The following is a 24,509-nucleotide window of genomic DNA, read 5'->3' as shown; positions in this document are numbered from 1 at the left end:
ATTATTAATAATGTTATTGTTATTAGAGTTGGTTAATATTCATTTCGAAAAATGTATGAAGTTTGTTGGGAGGAGCTAATAGTATTTTTCAAGATATTATGAGCTTTATCATTTATTGGGTAACATATTTTTTTTTTATGTTTGTTGATATCTTATTTGTGTAGTGTAGTTAACCAATTCTCATATCTTTTATTATACAATTACTATTTAATTGTTTTTTTAAGTGTATATATATATATATTTAGTATATATAAAAATAGAATATTATTTTTACCAAAAAGATGATGAAGCATATAACTAAAAAACAAAATGTTTTTAACGCAGAGAATAAAATTACTTCCATTATTAAAGTATCATTATTACATCCTTTATATAGTATTTTATTTTGGATTGTCTTTATTACTTTATTATGAATTTCACATTCAATAATTATATATATTTAATAAATTTATTACTTCTATTTTAGAAAAGAAATAAATTTCATCACCAACACAATCTTCAACTAAAACAATGGTTTTAATTTGAAAAAAAAATAAATTATCATGAATTTATTTAATATTCTTGTTTTTTAGAGAGAGAAAAGAGAGATGAATGCATTCCCCACGACGAATGGCTGTCTGGTCCCTTGAACATGACACACCTCTTCTCTAACTCCCGCCAGACGCGGTCCGGACTCCTCTCTCTCTTTTCTGTATTAAATTTGCTGACTTTTTAACGCTTATCTTCTTCTTCCATATCTCTCTGTCTCTCTCTGGTTGGGGAAGAAGATAAGTTAAAAAAGCTTTTACCAAACAGCCAACCCTTTACACATCCCGTACACTACTCTAATAATAGAGAAGACCCTTCTCTCTCTTTCTCTATAGTTTCTTCTCTATCTCTTCTTTCTGTTTCGATTCCCAAGCTGTCAAGTTGCAGAGGAAGGTAGATTTGGTCGGCCGACAACCAGGTAATAATAATATTCATCATCACATGATGGGTTTCTTCACTTTTGATTCAATTGTTAGAGCTCTGTTTGTAGTTCTATTTCGATCATATTCTGTTTCTACTGAAAACCCCCTACGATTTTGCCCGGAATTTCATGAGAAGAGTTTTGGGGGATTTTTGTTTTTTTTTTTTGTTGTTGGTAGGCAGATCTGAGATTTTTTTCATCTGGGTATTTGACTTTTAGTCATTTTCTCGTTAAAACAAGTCCAATCACTGTTTACTTTCTGATTTTGCAGGATAATATTTCGGAATATACCAAATCATCAACCTTGAATCGATCTGTTTGATTTGCTAAAATGATGAAGATGTTCGATGAAATGGGTTTCTGCGGCGATCTTGACTTCTTCAATGCTCCGATGACAGGGGAGATTCAGACGACAGCAGGACAACGACCGGACTCAGATCCGATCGTTGATGACGATTCTTCAGACGAAGAGATGGACGTTGATGAACTTGAGAGGAGGGTATGGAGAGATAAGATGAGATTGAAACGTCTTAAAGAAATGAATAGAGGTAATAAGGAAGGGGGTATACTTGACTCTGCAAAACAGAGACAATCGCAGGAACAAGCAAGGAGGAAGAAGATGTCGAGAGCTCAAGATGGTATCTTAAAGTACATGTTGAAAATGATGGAAGTTTGTAAAGCTCAAGGATTTGTTTACGGAATCATCCCTGAAAAAGGGAAACCAGTAAGTGGAGCTTCAGATAATCTAAGAGAATGGTGGAAAGACAAGGTTAGATTCGATCGTAATGGTCCATTGGCGATTTCAAAGTACTATTCCGACAATTCAATCCCAGGAAAGAACGAAAGATCGAATCCAATCGGTCCTACTCCTCATTCTTTACAAGAACTTCAAGACACAACACTCGGTTCATTACTCTCTGCTCTAATGCAACACTGTGATCCTCCCCAGAGACGTTTCCCACTCGAAAAAGGCGTGTCCCCGCCTTGGTGGCCGACTGGTAACGAACAATGGTGGCCTCAATTGGGTTTACAAAAGGAACGAGGTCCCCCGCCTTATAAAAAACCTCACGATCTGAAAAAAGCATGGAAAGTTGGTGTTTTAACGGCTGTGATTAAGCACATGTCCCCTGATATCGCTAAGATTAGGAAACATGTTCGTCAATCGAAATGCTTGCAGGATAAGATGACGGCTAAGGAGAGCGCAACTTGGATTGCTATTGTTAACCAAGAGGAAACGCTGGCCCGAGAGCTTTTCCCTAACAGCTGCCCGATTCTGACTTCCTCTTCATCTGAACGTGGAAACGGTTCGTTTATAATCGATGATGATAACGAATACGACGTTGAATTGACAGAAGAGGAACCCGATATCGATTTCTCGAGGAAAAGGAAGAATTCGATTGAAATGAACTCAACAGCGACAGTGGAATCTAAGATCTATAAATGCGAGTTCCTTCAATGCCCCCATAGCCAATTCCATTTGGGTTTTACCGAAAGGTCTATCCGCGACAATCACCAACTGTCTTGTCCCTTTGGAGCTAATAATTTCGGAATCTCGAACTTCCATATAGACGAAATTAAGCCGGTTTTCATTAACCAACAACCACCGCAAGTGGTGGCGAATCCAATTCAACCCTCTACGTTGGAAGTTCAAGATGAAGGGCAGAAGATGATAACTGATTTAATGTCGTTCTATGAAACCAACATTCAAGGGAAACAAAACCAAAGCCCAAACCCAAACCCGATGAACATTTTGGCTCCTAAGAATCAAAACCAACATCAACCCGAAAACTATCTTCATGGGCAAGGAATTGGGATGGAAGCTGCTAGTTTCTTCGAATTCGATCCGAACCCAATCCAAAACTCGAACCCGAACAACAATTTTCATATTGTATTCGGGTCTCCATTCAACCAAACGGGCAGTACTGTGAACTATCAGGAAGCTTTTCCGGGCATGATAGCAATGAGGGAAGAAACAACAATGAAGCAGCAGGACATCCCAATCTGGTACTAGAAAAACAAAACTATTTCTTAGTTAATTATTATTATATATAAGTGAGATGCAATTTTTATAATAAAAATATGAAATATTAACTATTTTCATTGTAAAATTTATATATAGACTGCCAAGGGTTTGTAATAGTTAAGGTTTAATTACTTAGCAAGCTTATTATTATTATTATAGGTCCAAAATATTGGTCCTTATGCTGTTGGTGTGGACATTAATTATATTATGTTGAATAATTTCATTTTGTGTTATTAATTATTTAATTTTTAAATAAACTGCTTATCATCTTTTGGTTTGGAAAAAAATATATACAATTGATGTGAAAATATATTTATTTGGGTAGGAAAATATAGCTAAAGAACACAATATGACTTGTCTAAAGAAAATAGGGTATCAATATTTATAATAGAGTAATTGGTTTTTATTTAATTACATTTAAAAAGAAAGCATTTTATTATTTATTATTATAATATATATATTTTTTTAAATGGTATTGAAGTTTGAACAATGATCTTGAGTTTTTTTTTTATAAAAATAAAATTATTTTTCATCTTAAAGCCCTAGTTGATGATATTATATATTTTGTCACTTAACATTGGAATTAGCAAGTCAAAGATAGCAAAACTAAAATGTGATTAATTAGGTTAATAATTAGTTGTCCCTATTGACCATGGGGGGATCAAGACCTTTAATTTTGTACCATTATAAATAAACTAATGGTTGTTGTTGATGCACATTATCAAATTGACCTTATTTATTTATTTATTTATTATTGTTATTTAATAGAAACCCATAAACTTGTTATTATAAACTTTGCACTTTCATTATAATTTATAACTTAGCTAGCCTTCAATTTTACAATTCTTTATTTTTAACCTATTTTTATCTAAAATTTTAGTGGTATAATTAGTATGATGAACCTAACTAAAATATTGCAATTTTATTTAATGTAAAATTATTTGCTAATAAAAAATTATTCAATTATTGATAAATAAAATATCCATCTTACCAAATGAACCAAATTGAAAGGGACAATAAATTTAATAATTAATTAATTTATACTATTTATTTGTCATTAATTTCCTTGTGGGATGGAGACAAATAAAAGAGAAGGAATAGTACTACTAGTTAAAGGGCAAAGGAACATGGCATGTTTCTTAATTAGTCATCAAGTTCATAATTAGCACTTAACCCACCACCACTAATATTCATGCATGCATCTAATGCATTTCTTTTAATACTCATATTTTATAATTTAGGTATATCTTTACCATTTTTATTAACTTAATTATAATTCAAACAAGTCCTAACATAACGTTATTTATAATTATTATTATTATTTAAAAAAACAAATCGTGATATTTTCTTCTGAGAACTAAGTATTATTCCATACATCCATGGCTTTGGATACAGAACAAGAAAAATTATTAAGCAAATAATTTAAAGTAAAGGCCCCAATCATTAATTAAAACAACAACAAAACATTAGCTAAGGTGATTTTTAAATTAGGGAGGATTTTTGGTTAAGGATTTTTTAAAAATAATTTATGAATTATTAAAAAAGTTGATGAACTGTAATTTAAAGGAGGTTAGATGTTGTTTTTGGTAAAAAATATTTTAAATGTATTAATATATAATAATAAATTATTATTTTTTAAAATGAAAGATACTTCGCTATTTTAATTAATAAATTAAATAATATAATTAATAAAAGAGTAAAATAATGTTTGATTATTTTAAAATTATTTAAAATTTTCAAATCTACCGATGGTATTTAAGATTATTATCATCACTCTCATTTTAAAAAAATATTAAAAGTAAAAAGTGGAAGTTAATTTGGTTAAAAAATGTGATCAAATTAAATAAATAAAAAATAGGTAAAAATGATTTATTTTTTAAATAACTAAAAAAAATTATCAATTTTTTCTAATAAATATCTCTTCTTTCAAATAAACGCATTCAATCACAAACATTCTCAAACAAACTAATGTACAACAAACTCATTGAAATATGAAATTTACCAAAATCTTAACATAAATTTAATAACTATTTAAAGAAAATTATGAACTTTTTTTACTAATAAATAAAAAACTGAAAATATTGTGTTTTTTTTCTTTTCCAAATGAACAAATAAATAAGTTATATATTACTAGAGAGAATAGGCCATGCTAGGCTGGCCCAATGGGTTTAGTCAACTATTATCGATTGAACCATGCTAAAGCTAAAATTAAAACAATCCCAATAGTTAAAATGGATTCACTATCCCAGAGTAGGGTTGTAAACGAATCGAATCGAAGCGAATATTACTGTATTCGATTCGTATTCGAAATTTTTTCGAATAATTAATGTGATTCGTATTCGATTTGAAATTGATATTCGTATTATTCGATTCGATTCGAGTATTCGATTCGATTTTTTTTAAAACATATTTTATACAATTTATTCGAAAATTTGAAAATTAATATTTTTACATAATATATAACAATATTCAATAAAATTACCTAATAAAAATTAAATAATAATGTCAAATTACGATTTCAATATTCAACTCCCAATACAATGCAATGCAAGCCATTAATTAAAACTTTCGCGTAACATAACATAAACAATAGTTATCAAAAGAACATTTCATTAAAGTGGTTTGTAAATCAATATTCGAATCCTTCATGGCTTGCAAATCTTTCTCTTTTTCCTTTCAAAATGCCCCTTATCTTCCTCAACTTCATCATCTTTACCATCTTCCACATTTTTACCTTCTTCCTTAACTTCATCATCTTTACCTTCTTTCTTATCTTTCTCCCCATCAACATTCACATTCTCAATTCACAAGGCACCATCACATTCATCATCATTTATCTCGATCATAGTTTTCTCCCCCTTTCATAACAAATATGTAATTAGAGCTTAAAATGTTAAAAAAATATATCTATATTCTAAATGATATACAATATTTAATAGTCATATTAGATATGGGTTACAGCTGGTCAAGAAATACATGACCGGAGAAGAAAAAGACTCACCGGAGAAATCACTAGAGTAGTGTCGAGTGGAGAAGACGACGAGCGGAGAAGAGAACTACATGGAGGCGGCGACGGCGACCAAAGTAACGTCGACTGGAGAAGAGAAAAGATGAGATGGAGGCGGTGGTAGGTTTTGAGTGATTAGAAGTAGAATGACTAGATGTGGGTTTCAAGTTTTCAACCGAAGAAATATATATATGTACTGAGGTTTTAGAATAAATAATATTTATAAAATTAAAATTAATAAAATGGTATATATATATATATAATATATATATAATATATATATATATAATATAATATATATATATAATATATATATATATATATAATCAAATATTTAATCGAATATTAGCGAATACCGAATCGAATATCTTGATTTTGTATTCGTATTCGTTTATTAGTCGAATCGAAACGAATATTTTTATTCGAATTCGAATCACAAAATTACGAATACGAATATCAAAATTTGAATACGAATACCGAATCGAATCAAAAGTATTTGATTCATTTACAACCTATCCCAGAATATGTCTCAATAAAATAAACTCTCTTTCTTTAAATTACTTTAAAATTTATCTCTCTTAATAAAAAAGTTATTCTTTCTATAGAATTTTAAAGTGTTTTTGAAAAAAAACCGTCATTGAGACATGCCCTGAAACAATATATCCGATCCCTCGTAAAACGCAGTCGGATCTGCTGTCACACTTCCAATGTATGTCATTTTCTTCAAAATTTTAAATTTTTTTATCTCTTAATAAAAAATTCTTCTCTATATAATTTTAAAGTGCTTTTTGAAGAATAGGACATATGGCTGATTGGGCTATTAGTGTGATTGGGCTATTAGTGGGTGCTATTAGTGTGATTGGGCTATTAATGGGTGCTATTAGTAGGTATCATTAGGGCAAGGCTAACATTTATTAAATTTAAATCTATATATTCATTAAGAAATTATTTATAATTTTTTTCTTTCTAAAAAAATCTATAAGATAATATTTTAACATTTACCTTAATTAAATATAAATTTATTTATATTTTTTAATGAAAATAATATCAAATTTATCTACAAAACTTGAAATGATGTCTTAAATATGCTAATGTACTTGAAATATTTTATTTAAATCTATAAAGTTGTTAAAATGTTTCATTTTAGTAAAATTATATTTGTTTAGATTATATAGTCAAATTCAACTTACACTTTTAATAAATAATTAAATATTTTGAAATATTTTATTTTAATCTTTAAAAATATTAATAATTTTAATATATATATTATATACTTATAATTTATAAAATCAATAATAATTTAAAAGATATTTTCAAAACCATACTTTTTTTAAAAATAATATATATATATATATATATATATATAATACATTTGATTTAAAATAAATAAAATAAAAAACACTTAAGTAATAATATTTTTATAATAAAATATTTTTAATAAGATTAATAATTTTGATTTCTATATATCTATTTATAATATATTATTATTTAAAAGATATAGATTTTATTTTTATTTAGTAGAATAATATCGTAATAATAATATATATTTTAATAATATTTTGAGCTTTTTAGATATAATTAATAATATTTTTTTAATATTATTATTATTATTATTTATTTTACCAATTATAAATATTATATATACATATATTAAAATTATTAATCTTTTTCAAATTAAAATAAAATTCTAATTTTAAAATATTTTATTATTTATTATTTAAATTAAAAGTTTAAGTTGAATTTTGAATATATTACACACTTTTAAATAATAATATACCAGGTTCAACTTAGAATGGTATCTAGATTTATTTGGTTGGAATGTCTACATTGTTATGGAACTCTAATTTTCTCCGTATAGTAGGGGATGGTCTTGGTGGGTTCATTGAGTGTGATGAGAGTTATAAAAGCAGGAACGATGAAGGATGGGTCCGAATTTTTGTAGCTCATATTGAGCCAAACGTTAGATATCCAAAAGTCCTTCTTGTGAATAACGGAACACATGATTGTAAGGTTATGATTTGGCCAGAACGTTCTACTGAGGTTTTAATAATGACGGATATTAGTTCTTGAACTAGTCCTAACAATGATATCATTGTTGAACCTTTATCGATAACTCATCCTACGAGGTTCGACGACATTACGAGCACGTGTTAAGGAGTTAGTGGTGACTGCTTTCTATGTGGATCAAATTAGTTTGGTTGGGCTCGCTAATGTTGAATGGTTAACACTTGTGGAGGATAATAAGCGGGTATTGAGTCTTGATGCCTTATATGTCGTAGATGTCACAGTGTGTTTAGGCGAAGAGGTGGGTCATATGGTTGGGTCCGAAGTTATTCCATCGCTATATTCGACTCATCTTTCTCATGAGTGTCCCACCTCAAATAAAGGGTCATGTCAAGATTATGAAGTATTCGCTTGAGATGCACACAGTTGAGGTGAATATCGAGCATTTTCCTCCTCTTTTGTTTCTCCCATTGGTTCCCAGATGAGAAATGATTTATATTTGGTCTCATACCAAGTTAGGGTACCCTGGTCTCACATCCAATCTTAGATTTAATTGATAATTTAGAGCATGTTGAAAGAGTTAAGGATGATATTTGGTCCTCTTTTTCTATTATGACTAATGTCACCCCAAGCAAATCCCTTTATCCCATTAACGAGCCGGTTATGGTCATTCATGAGGTTTCTGAGGAAGAATGCGTTGAGTTTAATCCTGAGTACGATACTGAGGAGGAGGTTTGCGTAGAGTTCTTAACTCATAATATTATTTTGAATGAGAATAGATCTCATAGTGCAAAAAGTTTTGAGGTGTGAGACTGAGGTTTGACCGGAGATTTGTGAGATTCCTCCACTTCCATATTGATATTTTCGAAGTGAAATGAAGAATATTGTTTAGCCTAATTGTAATATTGTTGATGAGAAACATGTTTCAAAGCCTAATAGGGTGTATTCTAATTAATTTATCTTAGTGATTGGAAAAATTGTGGCATGGAACGTTTGTGGGATTAACGATAGTGCAAAGTGCAAAATGATAAAGTCTTTAGTTGACACTTTGAGTTGTGGTATTTATTGCTTCAGTATTTGGGATCTACCTATTATTTTTGTGGGGATGTGAATGAAGTTAGGGTTCCTATCGAAAAAATGGGCACATAGACTCGCATGACATATGCGTGAGTTTTTTGAGACAATTGAAATTTAGAGCTCATTCTTGCCTTTGGAAGGAGGGAAGTTCACATTTATAACTGCGAGAATGTGCAATCCCGTATTGATAGATTTCTTGTGAGTAACTCGATTTTCTGTGGTGTATCTAATATATTTCATAAGGTCTTACCGTGGATTTGTTCAGATCATCATCCCATCCTTATTGAGCGGAGGGAGGTGGTTCCAACTAGTCGGCCTTTCAGATTCGAGAACAAATGGTTGACTTGAGATGGTTTTATCTCTAAGGTGGAAGGATAGTGGGCGAGTGAGGTCGTGTTTGTCTCCTCATCCTCTAGGATATTTTTTTAAGCTTAAAAATCTATGGAAGTTGTTAAAAAGTTAGTTTGTGGGGGATCGTGTAATGTTTTGCTTCAAGGTTGATGTTTTTAAGTCGTGAAATTTTAATAACTGGTGGTGTAGAGGAAGTTCGTGATCTCTCTATTACAGAAATTTCTACACGGATTGATCTAGTGATCAAGTTGCTTGAAATATGTAAAGAGGAGGAAATTGGAGCGAGACAACGCAGTAGATCGATTTGGTTGCGGGAATGTGATAAAAACACTAAGTATTTCCATGGAATTTCTTAAGCACAAGCGAGAAATAACGCTATTAACTTGATATTTATTCCTGGTGCCGTGCATGAGAACGAATCAATATAGTATTATTCAATTTTACAAAGATTTGTTTTAAGAACCATTTCGAGTTAGATTAAAGCTAAATGACATCAATTTTACATATATAAATGAAAATGAGAAATACATGTTGGAAGCTCCTTTCTCTATCGAGGAGGTGGAGACGACAATAATGAATTGTGGTAGTAATAAGTCCCCTGGGAGCAACAATTTTACTTTGGATTTTTATTAAAAAAAGGCTTGAGAGTTCCTTAAGGCTGATATTATGACGACTATGAATCATTTCTATCAATTTTCATCTTGTGAGAAAAGTTGAAATTCTACGTTAATTGTCATAATTCGTAAGAGTAGTCAGAACTATCGACGTGAAGAAGTTCTAACCCATCAGTTTTGATACATAATTTTATAAGATTATCTCAAAATGTTTGTCAAACAGAATGCATGGTGTTTTGGGTATAGTTATCTATGGCAATTAGATGCTTTCATCAAAGGCTGTCAAATTTTTGATGCGGTACTAATCGCCAATGAGTGTATTGATTCGGCTAACTCTAGAGGCGATAAATGTGTTTTTGTCAAACTCGATATCGAGAAAACATATGATCATGTAATTGTGAGTTCCTTTTTGATATTATGGGTGGAATGGATATGAGGGAGAAATAGATTGAATAGATAAAATTTTGCATATCGACAATAAAATTATCTATTACCGTGAATGGGAGCTCTCATGGTTTCTTTGAGAGTTCAAGGGGTTTAAGACAATGGGAACCTCTTTTCCCTTTCTTATTTGTTATTGTTATGGAAGACCTTTCTAGAATGATGTCGTTTGCCAAAAATGTGGGATTATTTCGTGGGGTGGAGTGCGGTTCGAGACGATCTCCGTTCTTTATGTCTCATTTATTATTTACAGATGACACTCTTTACATGATTCAGGCTACTAAGAGAAATGTCAAGCACCTTCGTGTGTTCGAGACTGCGTGTTAATTTGGGTAAGTCTGATATCTTATTCTCTAATTCAGTTTCATCTAGGATAAAGATTAGATTGACATGTATTATGGGATTTTAAATTGGAATTTTTCCGTCTACGTATCTCAGACTCCCTCTAGAGGCTAAAGCTAGCTCTAAAGCTTCTTAGAACCCGATCATCAATAAGATGGAGAGGAAACTTCCCATTTGGTTATAAGGGAGGTCGTTTAGTCCTCATCAAGAGCGCTCTTTCTCCAATGTCAACTTATATGATGTCTTTATTTGTCATCCCAAAAGTGTGTGGCCGTGAAGATTGAGAGAATTATGTGTAAGTTCTTATGGGGATCGCCTAATTTCTCATTTTCTCATTTAGTGAGTTGGGATAAGATTAAATTAATAAAAGAGTAGGGGACTGGGAATCCACGATCTTGTTTATTTTAATAAAACCTTATTATCCAAATTGTGTAATAGATTATACACTATCTTTTTTTTTTGTATCAGAGCAAGAGAGTATTTGGGCTAAATTGATTAAATGTAAAAATGGTTAAGATAAGTCTGATTGGTTCACCAAGAATTCTTATAGACTCATGGGATACAATATTTGTGGTGATATTTATGCCACGTGGAATGTTTATCGGAAGCATTCAATTTTTGTTGTGAGTGATGGAAGTTCGATTAGTTTGGGGATGACATTTGGTGTGGTGATAAATGTTTAGCGAATGTTTTCCCCGAGCTTGCTTCTAATTCTATTTGAAGAGATGCATCGGTCAAAGATATGTTTGACATTTGGTCTAGTAGTTTTGCTAACCGTATCAGATATAAAAGAAGAATGAACAGTGAGCAAAACATGTTCAATGATAGAGTTTTGTTCATGATTAGAAATAAGGGGTTAAACTCGTATTCTTGGGATTCTATGCGATGGTGTGATCTGAATAAGTTTAATGGGGAACATTATTAATTTATTACACTTTGTTCAATAAAGTTAGCCCGATTAATCTTTATTGGGAAAATTTATGGGAGTCTAAGGTGCATACCAAGATCTTTTTTAGTTGAAGTGTTATTCACAGCGGAATTCTCACTAACGATAGATGTATGAAAAAATGCATGATTATTATAAATCGTTGTCGTATGTGTTACAAAGAAGTTGAGACAACTTCTCATCTACTTTTACATTGTCACGTTGTTGCAAGTATAAGAAGTCTTTTATGGAATTTGATTGGAATATAATGGGTTATGCCGGAAAACGTTAGTGGCTATTGGGAGACATGAATTGTGGCGACTAAAAATGCAAGACTTAGAAGATGAGTCTCTATCCCTATAATTTTCTGATAGACTATCTAGTTGGAAAGAAATTAGAGAATTTTTAACAACGAAAGTAGACCGTTAAGAATTATTCACAATGTCATTATTATAACAATGTCGGAGATTAGATTTGAAAATTTTGTGAATTTGCGTGGAGATTTTATTGCTTTTCTTGAAGATCTTCGAGTTAATTATTTATTTTAATGTATTAGATAAATTTTTTTCATTATTATATTTTTATTATTGTGCTTAAACGATATTTTATTAAATAAATTATTTAAAAAAAATAATTATTTAATCCCTTAGTGTTCAAATCTTGTTAATGTATATTTTTATTTCATTTGAATGACACGTGTACATGTCTATGCGACAATTATAATAATAAAAAAATCATTGTATTAATTTTTTTTGTTAAATTTTTAAATAAAACCCATTTTGAAGTTAATAGGTTTATATAAAATATTTTAATTATATGAATATATTTAAGTTAATAGGTTTATACAAATTTAATATTATTCCCATATTTTGATCCAAAATCAATCTCTTCACAAACTCATATAAAACATGATATTTCTAGAGATGAACCTGTTACAAATCAATAAATTTTTTAACATAAATGATAAATAATTAACTTGTAACTCTTAAAAAAGTGTTTATAAAAAAATAACTGAAGAGAAACTGAGTTTAGAATGTAATTGAACATTTCGAAGAAGCTAAAGAACTAATTAAATATTTCGGTCAACACTAGTTTGAATGGATTAATCTTTGCCAGCTGCAAATAACTGTCTTCTGAATTTGCTAAATACTCGCGGCCGCGTTAATCGCTTAAACGCGGTTTGTTTACATTTATATATCCAATTAATTCCAGATCTCAATCGGAGCTCCGTCGTCTTCGTCGTCATCGTGTCATCGACGATCTTCTCTCTCTAAACTCTAGCTAGAACAATCCAACTCCAGATTCATCATCTTCCAAAATAATGGACGATAAGATTCATCCAAACGATTCTCCTAATTCCTCCGGCGAGATGTCCACCAAGCCATTAGGAGTTTCTTCTTCCAAGAATCCCCGTCCTCCGTCAGGTACCTATGTTATCGAGCTTCCAAAGGATCAGATTTACCGCTATCCACCGCCGGAAAACACTCGCAAGTTCCAAGAATACGCTGTCCAGAAGAGATCCCGTCGGAGAAGCTGCTTCCGCCGCTGCTTCTTTTGGACAATCGGTTTTCTAACTCTCATCATTCTCCTCCTAGTGGTAACCGCCAGCGTACTATACCTAATCTTCCGCCCTGAATCTCCCAGCTATTCAGTCGACAATGTGGCGATTCGTGGCATGAATCTAACATCATCGTCGCGAATTTCGCCGATATTTAACATCACTATTCGAGCTGTAAACCCTAACGGTAAGATCGGGATCTATTACGAGAAAGGAAGTACAGTCGACGTCTATTCAATTTCCTCCGGCTACTACTCCTACCTCGGCGAAGGCGTTCTTCCGGCGTTTTATCAGCCGTCGAAGAACTTGACGGTTTTCCAAACGGTGTTGAAAGGATCCAATATCGTGTTGACTAGCGCTGTGAAATCGGATTTGAAGGCCGCGTCGAAGAATGGATCGGTGCCGCTAAGAATAAACGTCAGGACGCCGGTCAGGATCAAGATCAGCGCCGTAAAGATGTGGACGATCACATTGAAGGTGAAATGCGACGTTATGGTGGATAACTTGACGGCGAATTCGAAAATTATTTCAAAGGTCTGCAAATATCGTGTGAAGTTGATATGATATAGAGAGAGAAAGATAAATGAGGCATATAAAAAATGATTACAGTGCCAGTTATTACCAATTTACCCCATTTGGAGATTTGGATAATACAAAATTACTTTTATATTTTAAACATGTAAATTAGTTTTGTGAGAAATATTATTTTATTTTATTTAATCTTGTTTTACTTTTATTTGTTTGCAAGTTGTTGCTCCATCTTAAAAATGTCAAATTAATTATACATAACCAATTACACCAAATTTTATATTTGGTTAGTTTTTAAAATTAATTCTTATTAAATTTAAATATGAGTTACACATAAAAAAAATAATAATAATAATTAATAAATAATATAAGATAACATCTACCTATTCAAAATAAATAATTTATGATCTATATATCAAATTACATAAATAATTAAAATAATTAATAATTTTTCTAAGAAGAAGCTCACGTGAGTTCTTAGAAAAATGAGTATAAGAGTGTGTTTGATGATGGGGAATTGGAATTGGAATTGGAATTGGCATTGGAATTCTAATTCCAATTCCATGAGAATTGGCATTGAATTACAATTCAATTCCTATGTTTGGAAAAATGATAGAATTGTAATTCAATTTCAATTCCTATGTTTGGGAAAATGATAGAATTGTAATTCAATTATAATTCCAATGTTTGTAAAATAAAATATCGGTTCAAAATGTTAACTTTTAAAATATGTTTTGACGTTTTGACACGTTTAATACGTTTTTGACATTTTTTCACATTTTCACACGTTTTTCACGTTTTTCACACGTTTTAACACGTTTTTCATATTTTCACACATTTTTTACGTTTTTCACACGTTTTAACACGTTTTTCACGTTTTTCACACGTTGTTCAAATGTTTTTCACATTTTCACATGTTTTTCACGTTTTTCACACGTTTTTCACGTTTTCACGCGTTTTTTATACGTTTTCACACGTTTTCACGTTTTTTACACGTTTTAATACGTTTTCACATTTTTCACACATTACAACACGTTTTTCACGTTTTTCACACATTATTCACACGTTTTTCACGTTTTTCACACGTTTTAACACGTTTTCACGTTTTACACGTTTTTCACGTTTTTCACGTTTTAACACGTTTTCACGTTTTTTACACGTTTTAACACGTTTTTCACACGTTTTTCACATTATTCACACATTTTCACACATTTTCACACGTTTTTCACACGTTTTTCACGTTTTTCATGTTTTTCACGTTTTAACACGTTTTCACGTTTTTTACACGTTTTAACACGTTTTTCACACGTTTTTCACATTATTCACACATTTTCACACATTTTCACACGTTTTTCACGTTTTCACGTTTTTCACACGTTTTAACACATTTTTCACGTTTTTCATGTTTTTCACGTTTTTCATGTTTTTCACGTTTTTCATGTTTTTCGCGTTTTTCAAACGTTTTTCACGTTTTCACATGTTTTTCACGTTTTCATACGTTTTTCACGTTTTCACACATTTTTTACACGTATTCACATTTTTTACACGTTTTAATACATTTTCACGTTTTTCACGTTTTCCACACATTACAACACGTTTTTCACACATTATTCACACGTTTTTCACGTTTTCACATTTTTCACACGTTTTAACACGTTTTACACGTTTTTCACGTTTTTCACGTTTTTCACACGTTTTAACACGTTTTTCACGTTTTGAAACGTTTTCACGTTTTTTACACATTTTAACACGTTTTTCACAAGTTTTTCACGTTTTTCACACGTTTTCCACGTTTTCACACATTTTCCACACGTTTTCACACGTTTTTCACATTTTCACGTTTTTCACACGTTTTTCACGTTTTTCACGTTTTTCACGTTTTTCACGTGTTAAACGTGTTAAATGTGTTAAAAATGTGTCAAACGTGTCAAAAACGTAAAAAAACATGTGAAACCTGTCAACGTGTTAAAAACGTTTTAAACGTGTGAAAAACATGAAAACATGTCAAAAATGTGTTAAACGTTCCAAACATGTGAAAAACGTGTTAAACATGCCAAAACATGAAAAACGTGTTAAACGTGTCAAAAATGTGGTAAACGTGTCAAAAACGTAAAAAAAGTGTTAAATGTGTTAAAAACGTGAAAACATGTTAAACGTGTCAAAACGTAAAAAAATGTGTTAAATGTGTCAAAAACGTGAAAACGTGTCAAAAACGTGTTAAACATGTGAAAAACTTGTTAAACGTGCCAAAACGTGTTAAACGTGTCAAAAATGTGGTAAACGTGTCAAAAACGTAAAAAAATGTGTTAAATGTGTCAAAAACGTGAAAACGTGTCAAAAACGTGTTAAATATGTGAAAAACTTGTTAAACGTGTCAAAACGTGAAAAACGTGTAAAACGTGTCAAAAATGTGGTAAACGTGTCAAAAACGTAAAAAAAAACGTGTTAAATGTGTCAAAAACGTGAAAACGCGTTAAACATGTCAAAAACGTAACAAAACGTGTTACATGTGTCAAAAACGTGAAAACGTGTTAAACGCGTCAAAAACGTGTTAAATATGTAAAAAACTTGTTAAACGTGCCAAAACGTGCAAAATGTGCCAAAACATAAAAAACGTGTCAAACGTGTCAAAAACGTGTCAAATGTGTTTAAAATGTGAAAATCATGTTAAACGTGTCAAAAACGTGTTAAACGTGTCAAAGACGTGAAAAACGTGTTAAATGTGTCAAAAACGTGTTAAACATGTCAAGGATGTGAAAAACGTGTTAAATGTGTCAAAACGTGACAAAAACGTGTTAAACGTGCCAAAAACGTGTTAAACGTGTTAAAAACGTGAAAATCATGTTAAACGTGTCAAAAACGTGTTAAATGTGTCAAAAACGTGTTATACATGTCAAGGACGTGAAAAACGTGTTAAATGTGTCAAAACGTGTTAAACGTGACAAAAACGTGTTAAACGTGCCAAAAACGTGTTAAACGTGTTAAAAACGTGAAAATCATGTTAAACGTGTCAAAAACGTGTTAGACGTGTCAAGAACGTGAAAAACGTGTTAAATGTGTCAAAAACGTGTTAAACATGTCAAGGACGTGAAAAACGTGTTAAATGTGTCAAAACGTGTTAAACGTGACAAAAACGTGTTAAACGTGCCAAAAACGTGTTAAACGTGTTAAAAACGTGAAAATCATGTTAAACGTGTCAAAAACGTGTTAGACGTGTCAAGAACGTGAAAAACGTGTTAAATGTGTCAAAAACGTGTTAAACGTGCCAAAAACGTATTAAACGTGCCAAAAACGTGTTAAACGTGCCAAAATATGAAAATATGTTAAACGTGTAAAAAACGTGTTAAAAACGTGTAAAACGTGTTTAATGTGTGAAAAACGTGTTAAACATGTCAAAAATATGAAAAACGTGTTATTTTGGAATTACAATTCCGACCTAAAAAGATAGGAATTGAGAACTATCAAATTACACTATATTGAATTCCATTGGAATTCTAATTCCAATTCCAATTCTTAATATTAGAGTGTCTAACAAACATAAGAATTGGAATTGGACCCTCCAATTCCAATTCCAATGCCAATTCCATGGCTATCAAACACACCCTAAGAGTATTTAATTAGAATAAGGCAAACAAACTAATGAAATGGTGTCGAAAAAATGGGGAAAAATGTCAATTTTATCATCGAATTATAACGAAATATTCACGGAATTTTATCATTTAACGGAAAATTTAACAGGTTTAAATATTTTTGTCTAGCAGTGATATAGATGAACATTAAACTCAAGTACAATGGTATGAACGAACAAAAATTAGTTCAGTGATATACGTGAATATTTCGTTATAATTCGATAATAAAATTGACATTTTTCCCCGAAAAAATGTGTACAAAATATTCTGAACGATAATTAATACCAAACTTTCTGAACGATACCCAACTTTCTTTCTGAACAGTAGTTAATACCAAATATTTTGAACAATAGTTAATATAATTCTTAGCTGATAAATGGTAAGCAACGCTAAAAAATATTTACCGAGTAAAAATGGAGAATTTACATATATGACCGAAATAGTGAGAACGTTGAAAAATATTTTACCAAGTAAAAATAGACAATTTACATATATGATCGAAATAGTGAGAACGCTGAAAAATATTTTACCAAGTAAAAATAGACAATTTACATATATGACCGAAATAGTGAGAAATTATACCAATAATGAGAAGATATTTCTAGGAGATATTTCATATAAAAGATCAAATCGATTAACTTTTTATTGAAAAAATGAAAAATAACTCCATATTACGAAGGGAAAGACACAATCAGACGAAATTATCACCAACACAATCAGACGAAATTATCACCAACACAATCAGACGGTGCAATCAACAAACGACTCACCAACACAATCAGAAAATATAAACAATAAACAACCCACCAACAATTGAAAGTATTATTCGGACTATAAAAATCAGATGTCGGACCCAAATATGCTAAAAAAATATTCTTATAAGAGAAAAAAAAAAATGTCTGATGTTTCAACTTCTCTAGAATTTATTTTTCTAGAATTGAGAAAGAATTCATAACACCACTTTATTACCTACAAAAATCCAACATTGATGTAATTAATTACAAACTATATATAACAGCCACAGTAAGTAACTAATATTTTTATTATGATATATGATATGATATAATTCATTCATAAATTCCAATCTTCATGGCTATCCACGGGGCAAGGATTTTCGATGGTTATAATTGTTCTTGGCATTCTGAATCTCCTTTTGAAGCCGAATAAACGTATTAACAGACGCCTCTGCGAAAATGCTCAACTGACTGAGAAAACCAGCAAGGGCTTTATGAAAACGATCAAATCCATGTCCATTTGGGTCCGACAAATTACTGTGAGCATCATTGTTGTTATTAGATGAGAGGACATTCGTCTGCTTATTGTGACTGTCTTGGTTCGGAAGAAAACAGTTGATTTCAGAGGCTAAGCCTTTTATAGAATCGGTAACTGCCTTATCTGGTAATGTCAAAATCAATTCCAACCAAACTTCGATTGTAGTGTAGATGGGCGGTCCATAGTCACGTGGGCGTGGTCCTTCCCTTCTCCCTCTTTTCCTCCTCTTTGATTGTTCTTGAAGAGTTATGCATTGTTGAAGCCAACCGTTCAAAGACTGAAGATACATTCTCTGGGCATCGAACCATTTTGTAAAACTCGAACACAGATTGTCTAGTTGGGATTTTAGATGGGCAGCCTGCCTTTGTTGATTCGCTGAGTTTCTACTGTTGGATTTATTATAAGCTGCTGATATGATGTTGAATTGAAGATTATGGCATTCTAACATTACTTCCCACATCTTCCTTAATCTGTCATTTTTATAGGGATGATAACAATTAGAAAAACGGATGAAAATGAGCATTTTTGGGATCTGGATCCGGATCTAGATGAAAAACTATCATGGAATCTAGGTCCGAATTCAAACCCAGATCTATAAAGTGTTTCTATATGGGATAGCATACCCTTCAATCAACTCTTCCAGTTGCGGTTGTAGTTCGTTGTCTCTCAATTCCTCGATCTTCTTTGAGATCGTGTTAATTCTGTGAATTGCAACCCCGATTCTCGAGTGCAGATCCTTGACAACAGCTCGAACTTTATCACTCTTGGTTTTGCTTTCGTCCATTGATTCCAACTGTCTTAAGAGTTTACATTTTGCATCATACTGTCCCCTGACTATCTTGCTAGCCTGCAATTTAGGGAAAAAAATATCATATAAATTCTCGGAGATTGTGAAAGCTAGCACAACACCCCCATTTCAGTTTAAGGCATTCTTAGTAGGAATCATATCAGTAACTTTTGGTTTCTTAGACACAACTCTAGACAATTACTTGAGCTACCCTAATTGGTATAAATTCTTTGAGATTAATCATTTTAAAAAAGAAGATAAAACTAGAATACCTTGACTTCGTCGTAAAGCTTCCTCTCCCATGCAAATAGCCTGTCTAAAGTGGAGGCATGACTTCCAGATATCATACAATTTTGTAAAAGATTGCTGGTGAAATCTTCAACTTCATCGATTGCGTTTGTTGGACCAAGAGTATTTAGTGATGAAGAAGAACGCGATGAAGCAGTTCGATGCCAAGTTAAGTACTTTACAGTATTTTGAACAGGCTCTGATTAATACAAAAAAAAAAAATCATGGTCAGCATTAGTATGGTACTCTAGATATTAAAAAAAAATGTACCTTCTTGAACATGAGCAGGATCCTTCCCACAAGAGAAACAAGCTTTCACCATCATTAGTGTCATAGAACCAGCTGAAACACGACAATATTCTCTTATTAATTAGAATTATATAGCTTACAATTCAACTGCACATAGAAAAAAAGAGAGATTATTACTATCTTTCCCAGGAAAAACTGGGCGAAAATGAAATTTATTTGCTTCGAGCATCCTCGGAACATCTCGACCAGATTCAGCAGCTTTGACAAACAGATACTCGATATCTTTCACGCTCGAGAATAAATCCTTAGGAGTTGCTGCTCTATTCTCAGTAACATTCTTAACATTAACATTATTATTATTATTATTATTATTATGATTATGAAATGTATTTCCAGAAGTTGAAGCAGTAGTTAATGGAGACAAATCAGGAGACTCCCTTTTATTATCTCCATTTTGGTCTACATGCTCTGTTGCCCTGTTAACAAAGCTTCGAACTAAGGTATCAGTGGATGGCTCATCAAATTCATCTTCCGAGTCATGTGAGTCTTCTTTTTCAAAAGAATGATTATCTTCTTCATCTTCAAGATCAGGAATTCCCTCTTCTTTTCTAAGTCGTCTTATCTCATCAGCAATGTCCAGATCTTGGTTCAATCCATTTCCAAATGAAAGATGACTGTCAATCGGATGAGAAGGACCAAAATAGTCCCAAAGAGGCGAGGATGCATCAACATTGTTGCGTTGGGAACTTGAAGATATTACAGAACCAATAACAGGTGTAGGAAGTTTCTCTTCAATCTTCTTGGAAATTGGCCCATCCCTAGACTTCATATGGTTAGAATGATAGTGAATAGGCCTGTTCATACGCCTCGAATTAAAATGAGAAAGCGAGGTTTCAGTTAACGCAAGTGGCTCTGGCGTGGCAGTAGTGGAAGAAGTGTAGCGTGACGATTCAATTGGAACTTCTGGTCCTAGTTCAACAAACATCATGAGAGCTGTTCCTAAATCTCTCAATGCATCTATGTAAGTTATATGAGTGACAGCTAATGAACATCTTCCATCAAGTGCTTGTCTCACAAACTTCTTCCTTCCACGACATAGCTGCAATGCCTTATCTTCTTCAACCTTAGACGGTGCAGCCCCCATTACAAATTTCAAAGTCTATTTCTCCCTGAAATTGAATGTAACCCAGACTAAATCATGAAATTGCACACAGTTTGATTGAATTAGATCTCACATCTAAACATGATAATAATCAATCGGATTGCTAATTGTAACCAACCAGACCTAAATTAAAACATAAAGAACTTACAGATCAGAACAAAACCCACAATTCTAAATCTACAACAGACTTAAAATGAAGACAATTCAGAGAAATCCGCAGTTTGAGATGCCAAAAAAATGAAATTTTACAGAGAGAAAGAGAAAAGGGGGCGTACCGAGCAGTGAGGGCGAAAAGCAAGAGAGAATTAAGCCGCTCGATCTCGTCTCATGCAGAAGAAATCACAGAAAACAAGCGTTTGATTTGAGAGGAAAAGGAGCCCACTTGAGCAAAAGTCACTAAATTCGTCAGCACTAAGCGTGTAGTGTTTCATAGATTCCATTAATTCCATACTCATCCATCTCTACAACTGCTCTTTTACAGTACTATACAATAAACTAGTAATTTCGTAAAACCGCTTAAACAAAAAAAGCGTTTTTAGATGAAATCGAACCGTGAACCCGTTACATTTTTGTCTCTCAAACCGACCCTTATCCTCCTTATTCCTTAATATAGTTTTAATTTATTATTTTAATAAAAATATTTACTTACAAAAATATTTTCAAATAATTAAATCTAAAAATTCCATTTTTCTCACGTATTCCAAAATATCCCTGTCAAAGCACAGCACCACACTATCACCAATCTCAATATATTTATGATGATTCATTTAAATATAAGTAAAATATTAAGTCAACCAAGAGAAGGTAATTCATTTTGATTCTTCTATCGTGATTAATAAATAAAGTTCAAGTCATTTTCAGACTAATATTTATAATAATTTTGTTAATATTGTTCATAATTTATCTTTTAATATATGAGATGTTATATATACAATAGAATATTTATAATAAATTATTTATGAGCTGGAATTGTGTCATCCCCTGGAAGAATATTAAACTACTTTTGTTTCTTCCCATTTATCTTACTTTTTTCTGTTAGTCGTGTCGCTTTGTTCATAAAGTTATTTTTTTAGTAAATTAAATTTAAATATTTATTTAAAGTCATATCATGTAACTATTAATATAAATTTTAATATTTAAAAAATATCATATTACAGCTGACAGCAGTACAGGGATGTGAATTAAAATATTAAGAGATTTGGTTAGTATTGTTCACAAATTAAACATTAATTTAGATTTATTAGATTGTTTTGATTATCCATTTTATTTGTTTAAATAAATAATTGCTAAATAATATAAATATCTAAAATTTGTCTAATAAATAAAAATAATAATAAGATAATTTATTTATTGGTTCAATTTAAAAAATACACTTAAAATTGTGTAAAAAACAAATAATAATAATAATAATAAATATTACATAAATTGGTTTGGCATTTTCATTTTACACTAAAAATAAACACTTTCTACTATTATTATCTTGAAATTTAAAAAAGGGTTGAAGTATCTAATTCTTAACTCACCCAAAGTAGATGTATTTTTAAAAATTTTAATCATCGACTACCACTAAACAAACCGTAAAACAGAAGCGTTGAGTTCAGTTTATTAGTTTAAAAAACTGTCGGTTCATTCTAGAAAGTTAGGTTGATATTCATTGCACCATAATACATAAAATGAATTGTATTCTTCAGAACACAATATTACAGAATTTCTAAGATCATGGATGTATATGCCTACATTTGCTTTAAATCTAATGGAAGAACAAAATAACAAATAATTTCGATCTTTTGCTTTCCAAAAAAACAAAGCGAATACAAGTTTCATAGAGAAATTATTTTGCGGTTCAAATGCTCACCTGTGTGATTGCCATGATCATGAAAAATGAGAGTCAAAATCCCAACTAAACAGAGAACTGACCCAACAAGAAGTTTATCATACCGCTCCACCCAATGAAACTTAAGTTGGCTCGCCCCATAGAACGATAGAGCCACTAACGAAGTCATCACTGTTATCGTGCTGCACAACCAACAAACCCCACATAGAACCCGTTAAGAATTCACCAACAAATCAAAAAGAGCTAGACAAAGTTCAATCAATAAATACTTTCTGTAGCTAAGTTAGAACTATTTTCAGATACAGAAACAATAATTGTGAAGAGGGTTCTTAATAAATGGAGAAAAAGACCTGAATAGCAGTACGATAATAGCTAACACCATCATGGAAGATGAATTTCCGACAGCAAGAAATACAGGAAGGGTGGTGGCACAAGGGGAAAGGGCAGGAACAAGGACCAAACCTGCCACAGCCATTTTCTCCATTGGCTGATTGTGTGAATGATTGTGTCCACCTTTTCCAGTCAGAAACAACCCAATGTAACCACCACCCAGAATAACAAGCAACAATGAAGCAAGTTTGTGTACAGTTTCCTCTCCAGCAATTGTATTCGATATCGTAATCGCTGTTATACCCAGAATTGAAGTGGACAATACATGTAAGACCGCTCCAAACGCAGCTGCACCATTAAATTGCTTTAACATTCACAGATCATTGTTCTTTGATTTGAGTAAATAGAAATAGATGCATGAAATGAATTGTGCAAATCCTGAGAAGGGAAACTCACTGACGAATAAGGTTCTGGAAAGAGTCCACTTCTGAGCTCGGCCAACGATGGAGAAAGGGAGCCAATGTGTAGGGATAAAAGAATGTAGCAAAGAAACAGTGGCGATTCCTCCAATCGTAGACAAATCTTCGGCAGTAAATTCATCCATTTCCAAACTATGCTGTTCAAAATCGTTACAGAATAAGAGATTGTGGGGTGAGATGAAAGATTTGATCTTTCCCGGTTGATCAGACGCTTGAAACGTAAGTGATCCCAACCCAAGATCCCAATCCAAGATTCACAGAACTAGATGGGAATTCGAGAGGATTCACAGAACTCGATAGTAGATCCCAACCCAAGATCAACGAACGCCCACACCATAATTCTTGATGCAATACAATTTTTTATTTTTAATAAATAGTTTCAATAAATGATTGTTTTCTAATGTGATTATTATTATTTTAAATTTACAAAGTTACACAATTAACACCAAACTAAATTTTTTATTACAAGTTTTAAAAGATTTAGATACAAAAATATTTGTAGATAATCATACATTTAAATATTCGTGTATATCGTGTCAGCGCACCCACGCATCTCATACCCTAAGGCAACCTTCGCTCATCGCTCAAATCTGTCGTGTTGGCACACAACATTAAGCATTACAAATAGACAATTTGTTTCGGTTTTGAATGCGGCTTAGG

The 24,509-nt window shown here is 31.8% G+C and overlaps 4 protein-coding genes across 4 annotated transcripts; 2 read left to right on the top strand and 2 right to left on the bottom strand.

The window, feature by feature from the left end:
• Positions 1 to 585: 585 nt before the first annotated feature.
• LOC124921174 (ETHYLENE INSENSITIVE 3-like 1 protein) lies at positions 586 to 3,205 on the top strand. The gene is made up of 2 exons (XM_047461798.1): positions 586 to 946; positions 1,221 to 3,205. The coding sequence occupies exon 2, from the start codon at positions 1,281 to 1,283 to the stop codon at positions 2,958 to 2,960; it is 1,680 nt and encodes a 559-aa protein (XP_047317754.1). The 5' UTR covers positions 586 to 946; positions 1,221 to 1,280; the 3' UTR covers positions 2,961 to 3,205.
• Positions 3,206 to 12,956: 9,751 nt separating this feature from the next.
• Positions 12,957 to 14,021, top strand: LOC124921699 (NDR1/HIN1-like protein 13). The gene has a single exon (XM_047462388.1). It carries the CDS (start codon positions 13,055 to 13,057, stop codon positions 13,853 to 13,855), a length of 801 nt encoding a protein of 266 aa, XP_047318344.1. The 5' UTR covers positions 12,957 to 13,054; the 3' UTR covers positions 13,856 to 14,021.
• A 4,354-nt stretch (positions 14,022 to 18,375) lies between these two features.
• Positions 18,376 to 21,681, bottom strand: LOC124921173 (protein ROLLING AND ERECT LEAF 2-like). Its single transcript, XM_047461797.1, has 6 exons — positions 21,482 to 21,681; positions 20,222 to 21,213; positions 20,066 to 20,137; positions 19,780 to 19,994; positions 19,344 to 19,567; positions 18,376 to 19,190 (listed from the first exon to the last, which is right to left on the bottom strand). The coding sequence occupies exons 2-6, from the start codon at positions 21,186 to 21,188 to the stop codon at positions 18,542 to 18,544; spliced, it is 2,127 nt and encodes a 708-aa protein (XP_047317753.1). The 5' UTR covers positions 21,189 to 21,213; positions 21,482 to 21,681; the 3' UTR covers positions 18,376 to 18,541.
• A 1,190-nt stretch (positions 21,682 to 22,871) lies between these two features.
• Positions 22,872 to 24,142, bottom strand: LOC124921176. The gene is made up of 3 exons (XM_047461800.1): positions 23,827 to 24,142; positions 23,391 to 23,718; positions 22,872 to 23,222 (listed from the first exon to the last, which is right to left on the bottom strand). The coding sequence occupies exons 1-3, from the start codon at positions 23,972 to 23,974 to the stop codon at positions 23,027 to 23,029; spliced, it is 672 nt and encodes a 223-aa protein (XP_047317756.1). The 5' UTR covers positions 23,975 to 24,142; the 3' UTR covers positions 22,872 to 23,026.
• Positions 24,143 to 24,509: the final 367 nt, after the last annotated feature.

This window comes from Impatiens glandulifera, chromosome 1 (assembly GCF_907164915.1).
Source record: "Impatiens glandulifera chromosome 1, dImpGla2.1, whole genome shotgun sequence".
Taxonomy (NCBI): Eukaryota; Viridiplantae; Streptophyta; class Magnoliopsida; order Ericales; family Balsaminaceae; genus Impatiens; species Impatiens glandulifera.
This window is presented reverse-complemented; position numbering and strand designations above follow the sequence as displayed.